Genomic DNA, 15,000 nt, shown 5'->3' with positions numbered 1-15,000 from the left:
ATGAAATTCTATAGAGACTAGTGTAAAATAAACACGTGGATTTCTGTGTTTTCGTAGTTGTAGTAACATACGATTGGAGAGATACATTGTTTAAGCGGACCCTGCGACATAATAATAATCATCGCCTATGTTTGCTTGCCAGCCGGGAACCATTCAATTTTCACACCATCTCTAAACATGTGTTCAATCCTCTCTCTCTCCCCCCCCCCCCCCCCCCCCCCCCCCCCACCACCATTTATTCTAAACGTGGGCACCCAACCACGGCATGATGATGATTTTTTTTTTTATTATTCTGTCTTTTATTCATAAGCAGAAACCCACCACCTTCATAATTTGGTTTGGGCATTGGAAAAACGGGAAGAAGAAGAAGCAGTAGAGAGCGAGAGGAAGGAGGGAGGGGGGGGGGGGGGGGGGGGGGGGGGGGGGAACATTGTCGTGGATGTATCCAAACAAAAGTGCAAAAAGTCTCGATGGTTTCCGCTCAATGTAGAAATTACCATGGCACTCCGCAAACTCACCTCGTCAACAGGGTGTATGAATGCGACACACAATATAATTCCTCACCTACGCATAACTCGAGTGTAGCTTTTTCCCTATAAATGCTTTTATGATGAACTAGGTTTTTAAGTTCTCTGCTAGATCTCTCGCAATGAATGAATACATTCATTCATTCATTCATTCATTCATTCAACTTCGAATAAGCAGATTCGTCGATTTACTTCGTTCCGTCGTTGACGTAGCTTGTCAAATTATTCGCAATTCGTATTTTTAGATCGTTTTGTAGCAATGATAACTTTTTTTTGTGTCTGTGTATTCACGTGATCGTTCGTTAACCATGGATCTGCCAAAACCGTCGTTAAGGCATCTGTTCATTCGCTTTACGATCGAGTGATCCAAGTGATATAAATTATTAAAATAAAAGAAAGATTATGACGCCTTTGACGACGACGATGATAGCGACAACAGGCAACGACGGACCACCACCAGTTCCTATTCATTCCAGTGAAATACTTTATCCATTCTACTAAATCTTTTATTAACTCATTTCTTTATTAAAGCACGACGTGTGAATGTGTGTGTGTGTGTGCGGGATTTGCGAGTACATAATAATAAAACAGTTCAAATAAATGTGTTAGTTTAGATTATAATGTGTGCTTGCGTTATTCAGTTTGTCTAAAATTGCTCGTCGTTTACGATACAAATTCATGGAACCTCTAGGACAGCAAAACTAAGTTCTTTGGGTCTTAAAACTACGAAACGAAAAGTGGGAGATTTAAGAAGCTAAACGAAGTTCTTTTGTCATAAACTACGAAACAAAATGGGAGATATAAGAAGGCAACCGAAGTTCTTTAGTTTTAAAGGTAAGAGATAAAATGGGAGGTTTAGGAAGGCAAAACTAAGTTCTTTGGTCTTAAAGCCACGAGACAAAATGGGAGGTTTAGGAAGGCAAAACGAGTTATTTGGTCTTAAAGCTACGAGACAAAATTGGAGGTTTAGGAAGGCAAAACTAAGTTCTTTGGTCTTAAAGCTACGAGACAAGGGTTTGGAGCAACGAGTATTGTCTAAGCACGAGACAAATGGAGGTTAGAAGGCAATATCTGTCTTAAGCACGAGACAAAAGGAGTAGAAGGCAAAACGAGTTATTTGGTCTTAAAGCTACGAGACAAAATTGGAGGTTTAGGAAGGCAAAACTAAGTTCTTTGGTCTTAAAGCCACGAGACAAAATGAAAGGTTTAGGAAGCAGAGCTGCCTCCTTGAATTTTTTTTTTAATATGTACTTTCCAAGGGAACATTTTTAAAAAAGTCACTATAAATAGCATAACAAATCAATAATTGACCATCACCACGATCCACAAATGCACCAAAGTCCTGAATGTAGAATCTAAGGAACTATATTTTACTTTTCAAAAAAGATTTATCAAGTCAAAGAGGCGAATGCAGCTCTCTGTAGCTGGTTATATTTTGGAGTCAAAAATTCGTAATTCTACGAATTTTTCGTAGTACTAGGCAGGTCTGAAGAAGGCAAAAACCAGGATCTTTAGTTTTAAAACCGATTCTAAGCTGGGTCTAATGTGTCACCCATTCTCAACGCCGCCTCAAATACTTCTCACGGTAATGACAATGGAAAAACGAACATTTTCTTGTTTTTGTTTTTCTTTCAAATGCACACAGCAATGATTGTTATAACATTGTTCAAAATTTCCTATACTATAATGCTATTGTCATATCATTTGTAAAAAGCAATTAAATATAAACCAAGGGAGGTAATTACAAAATTATGACTTTTTTATATATGTGAAATTGAGACTTTAATAATATACAAACTCAGATCATTGCATGCAATAACTAATTACGATCAAAATAACATTTTTTTTCAATATAGACCTATAGAACATTTTAATTTTTTGGAGGTGTATGCTCATAATTTATTCTTCAAGGGTGAATTGTAATAAAATATTTATTATTATTATTATCATCATCATCATCATCATCATCATCATCATCATCATCATCATCATTATTATTATTATTTATTATTATTATTATATTATTATTATTATTATATTATTATTATTATTTATTATTATTATTATTATTATTATTATTATTATTATTATTATTTATGGTTGGAGCAGAGCCACCTCTATTAACATTTTTAAAATCTTGAAAGAAATCACCTCCAACCCCCCCCCCCCCCCCCCCCCCCCCCCCCCACACACACACACACACACCTCGAGACCAAAACATAAAATCCCTATTGTCGAATCTCCCAAACATTTCAAGTAAGTGCCCATTAACCTCAAAGTGAAATTTTTCTTTTTCTTAAAAACATCACGTCACCACGCAGCTCATCCTATCTATCATCATTGGTCATCCATCTTGCCAAAGACTGACCAGATCTTGTCACATCGACCTCAAATTTACTATGTAGACACTACACTTACTCATGACAACACATTCTACAAGGTTAGGCCGCCCCATTACACGCTATCAACACACAACAGTTAGTAAAATTGTGGTCGGCTTTTCCCTATTCTCATATCTCTAATGGCAAGATAGTCTGATTTCAAATCATATTAGATATATCGCTATAGATAGTATGCAGATGACGTCACTCAGGCCTTTGTTATTGTTTTTGCCATCCGCGTTTGTGGGTTGTTCTCACTAAACTGTATCAACCAGACTATAAAAGTTCATGGTTACACAGAGTTTGTGTGTTGGTCCGTTCTACTTCCGGATGGCAATGTTGTGAACTCCTTGGCCAAGCGCATTCTATCTATTTTATTATTTTTTTCTGGCTATAGATAGAACGAACTTGACGTCACTCAGGTCTTTGTTATTGTTTTCTTTTTGTCATCCATGGTTATGAGTCATTCTCACTAAAATGTATAAAAGTTCATGATTACACATATCCAGTCCGTTACACTTCCGGATGGAAATGATGCGAGTTTCTTAGCCAAGTAAATATAGAGCCTATAGATAGAATGCGCTTGGCCAAGAAGTTCACAACATTGCCATCCGGAAGTATAACGGACCAACACACAAACTCTGTGTAACCATGAACTTTTATAGTCTGGTTAATACAGTTTAGTGAGAACAACTCACAAACGCGGATGGCAAAAAACAATAACAAAGGCCTGAGTGACGTCATCTGCATACTATCTATAACAATGCGTTGCAAATCCGACTTCCTCTTAAGGACCAACACCAAACTTTGAAAGATTTTTAAAGTTCGGGATCATTTATAAACATCACACATAATTTGAAAAGGCTTGAGTTATTCTGTCAAATTATAACAAACCAAATCGTGATTTATTTTGTTTGGTTTTTGGGTTTTTTTATTCTATTTGATTTTTTTGTAAATTTTTGTTTTTTTTTTGTTTTTTTTTTGTTTGTTTTTGTTTTTTTTTTTGTTTTGTTTTTTTTTTTTTTTGGTTGGTTGGGGGTGGGGTGGGGATTTTGTTTTTTGTTGTTTTTTTGTTTGTTTTTTTTGTTTCCCCAGAATGGGAGAGTAGATCAAAACAAATCGATAACAACGAAAAATCCTGGCTGGGACCGAACTCTTGATGGAAATGGTGAAATCTGATGTCCGAGTAGAGGAAAACGGAACACCGCCTGGAAAGGTTTAATAGTTAGTTGAGCATTGATTTGGACTTTGACAAGCCAGCTTCCTTCAATCTTTATGACGGGTTATTATTGCCTATGACCGCATGTAAGAAAGGTCTCTCTCCATCTCTTTGACCCCCTCCCCCCCCCCTCTCTCTCTCTCTCTCTCTCTCTCTCTCTCTCTCTCTCTCTCTCTCTAGCTCTTTTGAGCTATGTTGATAGCCTTTTTTTTTAACAGATAAAACTGTATTTTCCTTTGTGTGTGTCTGTGTTCCTCAATTGGTTGTTATCGGCAGATAGATGCTTTACAGAGTTAACTGATTGAATATAGAATTAAGTAGTTTACAAGAGCGTTGAATAGAGAAATAAGAAAATCAGACAGTCTGGACTAGGTCTGGTTGGACGATAACATCTCATTGTGTTGTGCTCATTGCCAGCTTGGAGTAACATTCCAGTTTCGAATACCAAAACGAACAAACAAAAGCTCAATAACAGTTTAAAAGAAATAATATATTAAGAAATAAAAGCAAAGAAGAAAAAAAAAAGAAAAAAAAAAAAAAAACACCCCAAGACATGACAAGTGCACCTCTGCTACTGCTGCAGGGTCTTACAAAGTTGTTCAAGCAGATAGATAGATAGATAGATAGATAGATAGATAGATAGATAGATAGATAGATAGATAGATAGATAGATAGATAGATAGATAGGTAGATAGATAAAGAGTTATGAAAGTCAGCTTATATAGCTGTAGTCCTACCTGATTGGCGTCCTCTAGTCCGACCAGGGGGTTGTGGTGAAGATTGAGTAGAGAGGGATCCTGTTCGAGTCCCAAACCATGGTGGTGGTGCTGCTGTAACATGTCCGTTCGACGGAGGGCCGAGGGCATATAGTCATGCGGGCGCCTCGTGTCGTAGCCCCCAAGGCCGGGGTGCATATTGGCGAGGGGGTCATCTCGGCGTGCCAGCACGTTGCGGTCCCCTGGATTGAGGTGGTTGTAATGCTGGGCTGTGGTCTGTTGGAATGGATTGACATGGGCATAGGGGTCCACCTGAGCGTGGTGATGAAAGTCTACCGCCTGTTGGGGTTGATAGGGAGGGGGGAAATAGGGGGGCTGAAAGTCAGCGGCGCCCGCCGGTGTGTGGGAGAGCCTGGGCGCCGTTGAGAAGGAGCCTGAGCTGGAACTGACGAGATGGCCGAAACCTCCATGGGGTCCGACTAGATCTGGGCGGCGGTCCTGTGAAGAAAATAAATGAGAAATAGAATAGTATAATATGGAAATAAAACTTGAGCTTGAGCTTTTATATTATATATATTATATTATATTATATATATATATATATATATATATATATATATATATATATATCATTGCCTTTTTCACCCTGGTTCAGGGTATAGGCTACAGACGAACAGTTTCCATCCTTCTCTATCCTGAGCTAACTTTTTTTATCTCATTCCAGGTCTTACCACTTCTCTGTATATCAGCTTCTTTAATTCTTCTCTATGTTCCTCGCTATATCCGCAATATCCACTAAACGTGCTCAAAGCGATTTACAAAGGGTCCCTGACCACCAACAGCAACACGCAACATATAGTACGAGACATGATGCCTGTTAGGCGATAATACAATCTTTTTTTTTCCGACAGAGACAACTCTTAACGGCCAGGTACTCATTTTTCACCTGAGTACAGTAAAAGAATGTGAGTAAAGGAGTCCTCCCTATATATGTAATGGTATGTAATTATAACTGGCGTACATATTTGGAATTCCTACCTTCTAATCAATGAACCCAGAAAGAACGACAGATAGAGGGAGAGAGTGATGGATGGATGGAGGGAGGGATGGATGGAGGGAGGGAGGGAGGGATGGATGGAGGGAGGGATAGAGAGAGAGAGAGAGAGAGAGAGAGATAGAAGGAGAGAGGGCTGTTCTTCCTCAAGTTCTCAGCATTGGCTTCGCTGTGTTGTTTCATTTTATCTATTATTTTTCAAATATTAATTTTTTTATTATATTTATATCAATATAAAGGATTGGGGGTGGGGGTTCGGAAAAGAGGGGGGGGGGGGGGGGGTGTCATTCTTTTTGTATTTTTATTTCCAATTTTTTTCACTGCTAGGAACTTGAGATAGACAGAGAATGAGAGAGAGAGAGAGAGAGAGAGAGAGAGAGAGAGAGAGAGAGAGAGAAAGAGAGGAGAGGAGAGAGGGGTAGAGAAAGAGAAAGAAAGAAAGAGAAAGAGAAAAAGAGAAAGAGAGAAAGAGAGAGAAAGAGAGAAAGAGAGAAAGAGAGAGAGAGAGAGAGAGAGAGAGAGAGAGAGAGAGAGTGAGAGAGTTAGACAGGAGAGAGAGAAACAGAAAAAAGACATTTAACACACACAAACCCAATCACAAAAACACGCAGAGTGAACCTTGTTTGAATAAGAGAAATGGTGGGGGCGGGAAGGGGGTGGGGGGGGGGGGGGGGTATGGGATAGTTTCCGGGGTAGCAGAATGATTTTTTCGTATTTTAAATGAAATCTGTCACTGAAAACGTGAATAAGCTAAAACGTTAGGCAATAATCATAACGACAGTATAACGCTTACATCACGGGCCTCTTTCTTTTGCTTCTTACGCGGAACGGGTGGTGGTTCTACAGCTTGGATAAATTCCATCGGCACGGAACCAGCTTCCGTCTGGTTTGTGATTACCATATTATGATATGGAAAAGGACGACTCGAACTAGCAAGGAAATTGGAAGCAGACATTAACTGCTCCATAAACGCTCCCTGGGTCGACGAACTCTCTTCTTCTCCACTGGAGATCGTGTCCAGGGAAGATCCTCTCACAGGGGGGAAGGGATCCTGAGGACCTGCGGTTGCTGTTGCGGCTGATGGCCCTTGTTGAAGGTTTGGCTGATGATTCGAGTCAAATCCTTGGCCAGAATTTGTGGAACAAGCTGGTGAGATGGATCCAGGAGAGGGAGTGTCGGATTTATTTGAAAACACGCTGTAATGATCATCGCTGTTTGTCGATGCCGGGCTGCAGCTACTTTCTTCCTCGGTGCCGTAACATCTATCGGAAACAGATCTACAATGGCGGAATGGCGCGAGATTGTTCTTTGGTGGTTTCATGTTTGATTTGTTTGATATCCTTGATGGGCTCGAATGTTTTTAATTAAATAAACGAATAACTCAAAAAGTTTTAACACTGCAAATCTAAAACTTTCAAAATGGAAACATTGAATCAACAAACAAATCACAAATGCTCCGAGAACTTAAAACTGTGAAATGTTTTACTGTACATTATAGTAATTAAAACGTAACAGAAGAAAAAAAAAGACAAAATCTTTAACAAGTAAAATTCCAAATACTAATAAAAGAAAATAACAAGAACAGAGGACTAACACCCTGCACATTCCTAAAGACAACACACAAACAAAATGACTAAAACATCATTTTTGGTGAGTCCATTTTTTTTTGTTGTGATGATGTTCACTGTTTGTTGTGATGTCATAGAGTGAGGTTGGTCCATTAAAACAGTTTGACAAAGATTCATCGCTAAGTGAGAGTTCACATAATCCGTATGTAAACAGTCACTTAACTGGAATGTTGATGTTTTTACTTCCAAATGTTAACATAATAATGCTTAAGATCAATTCCAGCATATTTTTGACCAATCAAAACGCGGGATTTGTGACACACCTTCAATCGTACTCGGACAAACATAGTTGGTTGTTTATAAACAATAACGTGAATAATATCAACCTCTCTCTCTGATCATTGTTATTGTTTTTATACTGCCAAATATGTGACTAGTTATCACACCAATTTCTCGATCATAATATTATAAACGTTTAAGTTTACACGTAGTTTTCTGTGTTGGTTCAAGTGATCAAGTGGTAGAACAGTGGGCATTTCCCTTAGACACATACCATCGATTGTAAAACCTGTGTCGTTCGCTATGTTTACCAATCACTGCTAATGTTTACTTTATTATGACGAGTGTCCGAAAGGCGTGGTTATCTAGGTCTCTATTATGACAAAGACTCAAAACAATGAAATCTCTCCACAAAAGTTATTCATTCCAAAACGATAGATAGATCGAAGTTGACGTCATTCGGGTGTTTGTTATTGTTTTTTGCCATCCGCGTTAATGAGTAATTCTCACTAAACTGTATTAACCAGACTTTAAACGTTCAAGAATACACATTGTGTATTGGTCCGTTATACATCCGGATGGCAATGTTGTGAGCTTCTTAGCCTAGCGCATACTATCTATTGATAGGTATTGCACTTCAAATAAAGAGATTTCCCAGAAGTTTCGAGTACATATCATTATGTGGCTGAAAATATATTACCATGATCTGTTTTATGTGATTTCTAACGTTAACAATCAGCTCTACCGTATTCGTCATTTAAATTGTGAACGCACCATTGGGCCAAAGGCGACGTGCACTTATTTGCAGGTCCGATAACCCAATTCCTTATAGGCTGTTGTAATGGAGATCTCAAAAAAATTGTCCATTACAACTTTGTTAAACTAGGCCCATAAATGGGTTCGGATGTCAGACCTGCACAATATGTTTAAAAGTCGGCCAAAGAGAATCTAAAATTATCTTTTATTCCATGAATAATGCTCACCAGGTCATGGAAATTCCATCAAAATCTTCCTCTGACGGGTGACAAATATCTATCAAAACATAATGTGTTGTTTATAAAAGATATTACGAATAAAGTTTGTTTGTTTGTTTGTTGATTTTTTTTTGGTTATTTTTTCACCGAAAACAGACGATTCTTAACTACTCAGTATAAGAAAATAATGTGATGATTTCCATAGTGTCGATGTGTACAACTTTACAAGACAACATTCTGCTGCTCGGGTTCAAATCTTTCTATTAAAATGGGCCACTCTCAATAATAATAATAATAATAATAATAATAATAATAATAATAATAATAATAATAATAATAATAATAATAATAATAATAATAACAATAATAATAATAATAATATTATTATGTGTTGAATTATGATCTCCGTTGTTCACGTCCACATTCTTTATCCATCCACCCATTCACACACACACACACACACACACACACACACTCTCTCTCTCTCTCTCTCTCTCTCTCTCTCTCTCTCTTTCACTCTCCCTATCGATTCTAGCCTCTCTTCCTTTTCACTTAATAATAGCTCAGATAGTCCATTTAAGGCTGCAGAATCTGGGATGAGCTCCAGCAGAGCTTGAAGTCGATTTGAAGTTATCAATATAATCTACTTTCCTTTATGTAATATTACAAAACTCACACACCTGCGTCTCATACGTAAATTTTAACTTTGGGTTCCTTTGATCTATATATTAATGCATTCAATCTATTAGGTCATTGAAAACCACCACCACCACCACCACAAGCAGCAACTAACTTCCCACGATGAATGACCCCTATTGTTTTCATAAGACTGTGGCTGGCTACTTTCGGTTTGACTTTATGACCAAACATTGACGTGATCCCCGAGGCTGATCCCAACGTAAACAATAGAGATGGGGCTCAATCTTAATGACCATTAAAATAACAACTAACGACCTCTTCTTTGAAGTTCGGTGGCGGAGTCTGCAGCCAAGTAAGAGTAATAAGTCTTTCGGTGGACGGTTTGAGAGTAGTTACCTGAGGCTAATCAACGGTCCATTCTTTGGACAGGTAATGTTGGTTAATTATTTAAGACGGAGTCAGCAATTCCCTGTATTTATTTAGCGTATTCCTGTGTCATTTGAAACGGTTTAATTCAATGTGTTGTTGCAAAAATGGAGTAATTTTTGGCTTCTTATTATAATATGTCTAGCTAGCGTTGACGTGTACTTATTTGCAGTTCTGATAACCCAAATCGTTATGGTCCCATTTGATGTAATGGAAATGCTATTAAAACCATAACAACATAATATTATTGTCCATTTAAAAAAAAATATTGAGATTTTATATATAGCGCAATATCCTCTAAACGTTCTCAAAGCGCTTTACAAAGGATCCCGGACTAACAGCAACGCTTAACATATATAGAACGAAACAGGACGCCTGTGAGGCGACAGTACATTTTTCCGACAGAGACAACGCTGTTGACGGCCAGGTACTCATTTTACACTTGAGTACGATGAGAGAATGTGAGTAAAGAGCCTTTTCCAAGGACTCAACTATGTGCGGAGCGAGGCTCGAACCCAGCCCAGGACCTTCCAATCCGAAAGCGAGTGTCATACCACATAGCCATTCATTGATGTAATGGAAATATTCTTAAAACCACAGCAAACATTGTTAAAACAGGCCAGCAATTGAGTCTGAATATCAGACCTGAAAAATGTGTTCACGTCGTCAAGTGTCCATGAGATGAGTGAGTCAAGTCTAAATTTTGAGCTATGTCTAGTGGTATGACACTCACCTTCGGACCGGCCCGTTCTGAGCGGCGCATAATTGAGTCCTTGGAAAAGGCTCTTTACTCACATTCTACCACCGTACTCATGCGTAAAATGAATTCATAGCCGTTAACAGCATTGTCTCTATCAGAAAAATAATTGTTAATATCGCCTAACAGGCGTCATGTCCCGTTCTACATGTCACGTGTTGCTGTTGGTCAGGGAACCCTTGTAAAGTGCTTTGAGAACGTTTAGTGGATATTGCGCGATATAAAAAGCCCAAACTCAAGGAACAAAGCAGAAAAGGGGATGCAATACCTCCTAACTCTGGCGCCTTGTGTCTTCCCAAACGTTCAATCAAGACTCAATATAAGGTTGATTTGTAATGATCAGTAAGTTTAACTAAGTGCGGCTATGTGGTCGAGTGGTATGACACTCGCTTTCGGATCGGAAGGTCCTGGGTTCGAGCCTCGCGCTCGGTGCATAGTTGAGGCCTTGGAAAAGGCTCTTTACTCACATTATCTCACCGTACTCAGGTGTAAAATGAGTACCTGGCCGTTAACAGCGTTGTCTTTGTCCGGAAAATTGTAATATCGCCTAACAGGCGTTATGTCCTGTCCTACATGTTAAATGTTGCTGTTGACCAGGGACCACTTGTAAAGCGCTTTGAGCACGTTTAGTGGGTATTGCGCTATATAAAAGCTAAAGTTTTTTTTTATAAAGTTGATTTGTAATGATTAGTAAGTTTAACAACAATAAAAAGCTCGGTCAGAGCAGAATCTGTTCTACAGGCCAATGGCCGGTGCGGTCGGTCTTGAAAGGCAAAAACAATAATGTAATCCAATCCGACTTTCTACAAAAGTAATACAAATTGAACCAATGATTTCATTTTTTTCCTCAAAACACTCAATTGCCCTAAGGAGGTATTTTAATTGAAATTTTGCCCCGAATTCGAATGTCGCTTTGTCTTAACTTGTCATTCTCATGCTGCCTCAATCAAGTGTCAGCCATTTTGTGACGGATTTGCGAATATAGCCTCATCGCTGAAAGAGTTAAAACTCCAATAATAAGACTGATTGGATAAGATTTGCCACGTACAACTTAAGTGTTGATTCAATCATAACAAAATCAACTAATAGGCGCGTGTGTCGTAAGGGGGGGGGGGGGGGGGGGGGTATGAAATGAAAAGGAAGGTAAATGAGTAAATGAAATGACACAACTTGGTACATTGTTCGTTACGTATGTACCAGATTAATTTAGTTGTGTTTGTTAATTATTTACAATCGTTATTCAAGGTAGATGATTGAAATTAAGTGGACAATTCAAGGGAGATGATTGAAATTAAATGGTGAATTATAGCACTAATCACAAGCGCCACAAAACCTTATGAGACCTAATCAATTTCAGTCGTACCTTCTTCTTAAGTTTCATGTTTCGCCATTATTTTGGCATATAGATTTAGATAATGAGATAGTCAGTGACAGACTTATTGAAGTAAGTATAATATCATAGAATGGAAAATCCAAATGTAATGTTGTAATTTGTAAGCTCTGTGTCTAGCCATGATTACGGCACATAGATTTATATAATGAGCTAGTCAAAGATAGACTTTTTTGAAGTAGATAATATAGCAAAGAGTGGAAATTCGTAAGGCTAAAGATTATCTACGGTTGTGGCATGAACAAGTGGACGTAGATTTGGTGACATTAAAGGTTGCGACAAGGAAATAAATTGCCCTTTTCTTTTTAGATGAATGGCCGTGATTTTATACGCATGCTGTTTAGTTACGTTGTACCCAAAAATGCTTTCAAATGTTCATTGAAAAATAAACAATGTGCGATATGTTCTAAATTGTGTGTCTTCAACATTGTCAATGGACAATAATTTACAAATGTACACACAATGAAGTAGAAATGATATGTCAAGACTGTGTGTGTGTGTGTGTGTGTGTGTGTGTGCGTACGTGTGTGCGTGAAAGAGAGAGGGAGAGAGAGAGAGAGAGGGGGGGGGGTATCGGTGAGAGAGAGAGAGAGAGAGAGAAAAATAAAGAAGAAGAAAAAAGAACACGGAGTCGGGAGAGAGAGAAAAAGAAGCGGTTGAGTAAAGGGAGATAGAGAGAGAGAGAGAGAGAGAGAGAGAGAGAGAGAGAGAGAGAGAGAGAGAAAAGAGAGAGAGAGAGAAAGAGAGATCAGTGAGAGAAAGAGAAATATAGAAAACAATGAGCGGAGTGAGAGACGGGAGAGCGATATAGAGAAAGAAGAGGTTGAGTAAAGGGAGAGAGAGAGAGAGAGAGAGAGAGGGGGGGGGGTATCGGTGAGAGAGAGAGAGAGAGAGAGAAAAATAAAGAAGAAGAAAAAAGAACACGGAGTCGGGAGAGAGAGAAAAAGAAGCGGTTGAGTAAAGGGAGATAGAGAGAGAGAGAGAGAGAGAGAGAGGAGAGAGAGAGAGAGAGAGAGAGGAGAGAGAGAAAGAGAGAGAGAGAGAAAGAGAGAGATCAGTGAGAGAAAGAGAAATATAGAAAACAATGAGCGGAGTGAGAGACGGAGAGGCGATATAGAGAAAGAAGAGGTTGAGTAAAGGGAGAGAGAGAGAGAGAGAGAGAGAGAGAGAGAGAGAGAGAGAGAAAAGAGAGAGAGAGAAAGAGAGAGAGAAAGAGAGAGAGAGAAAGAGAGATCAGTGAGAGAAAGAGAAATATAGAAAACAATGAGCGGAGTGAGAGACGGGAGAGCGATAGAGAGAAAGAAGAGGTTGAGTAATGGGAGAGAGAGAGAGAGAGAGAGAGAGAGAGAGAGGAGAGAGAGAGAGAGAGAGAGAGAGAGAGAGAGAGAAAAGAGAAAGTGAGTGAGAGAGAGAAAAAAAGAGAGAGAGAGAGAAAGAGAGAGAGAGGGGGGGGGGGGGGGGGGGGGGGGGGGGGGGGGGAGAGAGTAAGAGAAAGACAGCAAATCTAGAAAATGGCTGTATATTCCTATTCGGAAATCTTTAATAACATGATTGTCCATCCGGATTAAAATGATAATCGGCATTTGCTTATATGCACCGCCAGCTTGCACAACGGAGTTAATCCAAAAATAAGGATAAGAAGAAGGTGAGAAGGTGTTAGGAATTACCGGAGAAGATTATCTCGAGTCATCGTGTGAAATAGAAAAATACAAGAGATTTAGACGGATAGATAATAATGCAATCAAACTCAGGGCAGTATTGGGAAGACACGGAATTACATAGAATTATAATATAAATAAATTAAAAGATAACCAGTTCACAGGTCTTTGGTGATAGAAGATAAGGGAAAGAGTTATGTGTCAAGCGGAGGTGTTAATGAAAAAGCGTAATGAAGGAGGTGGTGTCATTTATGTTAACAAAATTAATGTTAACAAAATTAGATGTCAGACAGCGTTCGAAACAAATAATTTTTTTTTTGTCCGTCTTGTTGTTTCATTTAGATCGGGCAATCAGCAACTATTAATCTTGTTGAAGGTTTAGATAAATAAGTAGGATATTTTTGTCTTTTTATTTTATTTTTTTTTTAAATTGTATTTCAATTATTTTTTTGGGCTGTTTTATTTTCCAATTGTAGATTCGTGGTATTTTCTAATTATTTATTATTCAATATATTTGTTCATTTATCTATTTATATATTAATTAATTTATTTATTTATTATTCATTTATTTATTGACATATTCATTTTTTTTCATTGATTCATATATCTATTTATTTGTTTATTTATTTATTTATTTATTCGTTTATTTTTGTTTTTGTTGTTTGTTTGTTTGTGGGGTTTTTTTTCTGTGGCCAAAAAGAAGAAAAATTGTGTGGCCAAATTAGGTGTGACACACTACACACTACAGCAATCAAACACAATTCTTAGTACATCGAGCAAGTATCATAATGACTGTCTTGTTCTGACAACAATAAAAAAAAACGTATTTAAAAACACGTCATTCGATTATCGATTGATTAAAATGACTCTAATCATGGCGAAAACTTTTAAACCAGGGACTTCGGGGTTTAAGAGTATTTACCAATATGAGGGGAGTTATTTTAATCGATGGTTATTTGAAGGACGAGTTTTCTTACCAAAATTTTAAATAGTATTTATTGAGATTAGGAGGGGGTCCCGATAGCTCACTTGGTAGAACACAGTCACCCGCTTCACACGCAAAGGGGCCGAGATTGATCCCGGCTGCAATCGAGATTTTTTTCTGACCCTCCTGTCCAACCAGCAGTGACTGGGTATCTGAGTCTGTTAGATTTGGCGGAAAGTACTAGCGTCCTATCCAAAGGATAGCAAGAAATCTGCTATTGAGCGATTCACGCTCTAGAAATTGGGAAAAAATCCGGGTCCACCGGTAGTTGTACCAAAAATGTGTTGTAAATTATGGCACTGAAGGGAAGGTCTACTTTTATTGAAATTAGGACAGTATAGTAAATATTAAACGTGCATTAAGTTAGCACCATAATGATGACTGTAATACTAAATACGTATTACTAATACTACACTAATACTACACA

At 38.3% G+C, this 15,000-nt stretch overlaps 1 protein-coding gene across 8 annotated transcripts in view; it reads right to left on the bottom strand.

Moving 5' to 3' along the window:
- Positions 1-15,000, bottom strand: part of LOC144962707 (transcription factor AP-2-alpha-like) — a 180,610-nt gene that overhangs the window by 37,938 nt on the left and 127,672 nt on the right. For 7 of the 8 annotated variants that reach the window (XM_078895891.1, XM_078895890.1, XM_078895889.1 and 4 more), the window contains one exon: positions 4,865-5,341. In XM_078895891.1, the coding sequence (XP_078752017.1) occupies positions 4,865-5,341 (477 nt within the window). Of the gene's footprint in view, positions 1-4,864; positions 5,342-6,690; positions 7,579-15,000 lie in introns of those variants that run through there. The other variant, XM_078895887.1, reaches the window with a different exon arrangement.

The sequence above is a fragment of the Berghia stephanieae genome, chromosome 1, assembly GCF_034508935.2.
Source record: "Berghia stephanieae isolate SIO BIC M18660-M18661 chromosome 1, UCSD_Bste_1.3, whole genome shotgun sequence".
Classification (NCBI taxonomy): domain Eukaryota; kingdom Metazoa; phylum Mollusca; class Gastropoda; order Nudibranchia; family Aeolidiidae; genus Berghia; species Berghia stephanieae.
The sequence above is the reverse complement of the archived record's forward strand: the minus strand, read 5'-3'. Positions and strand labels throughout refer to the sequence as shown.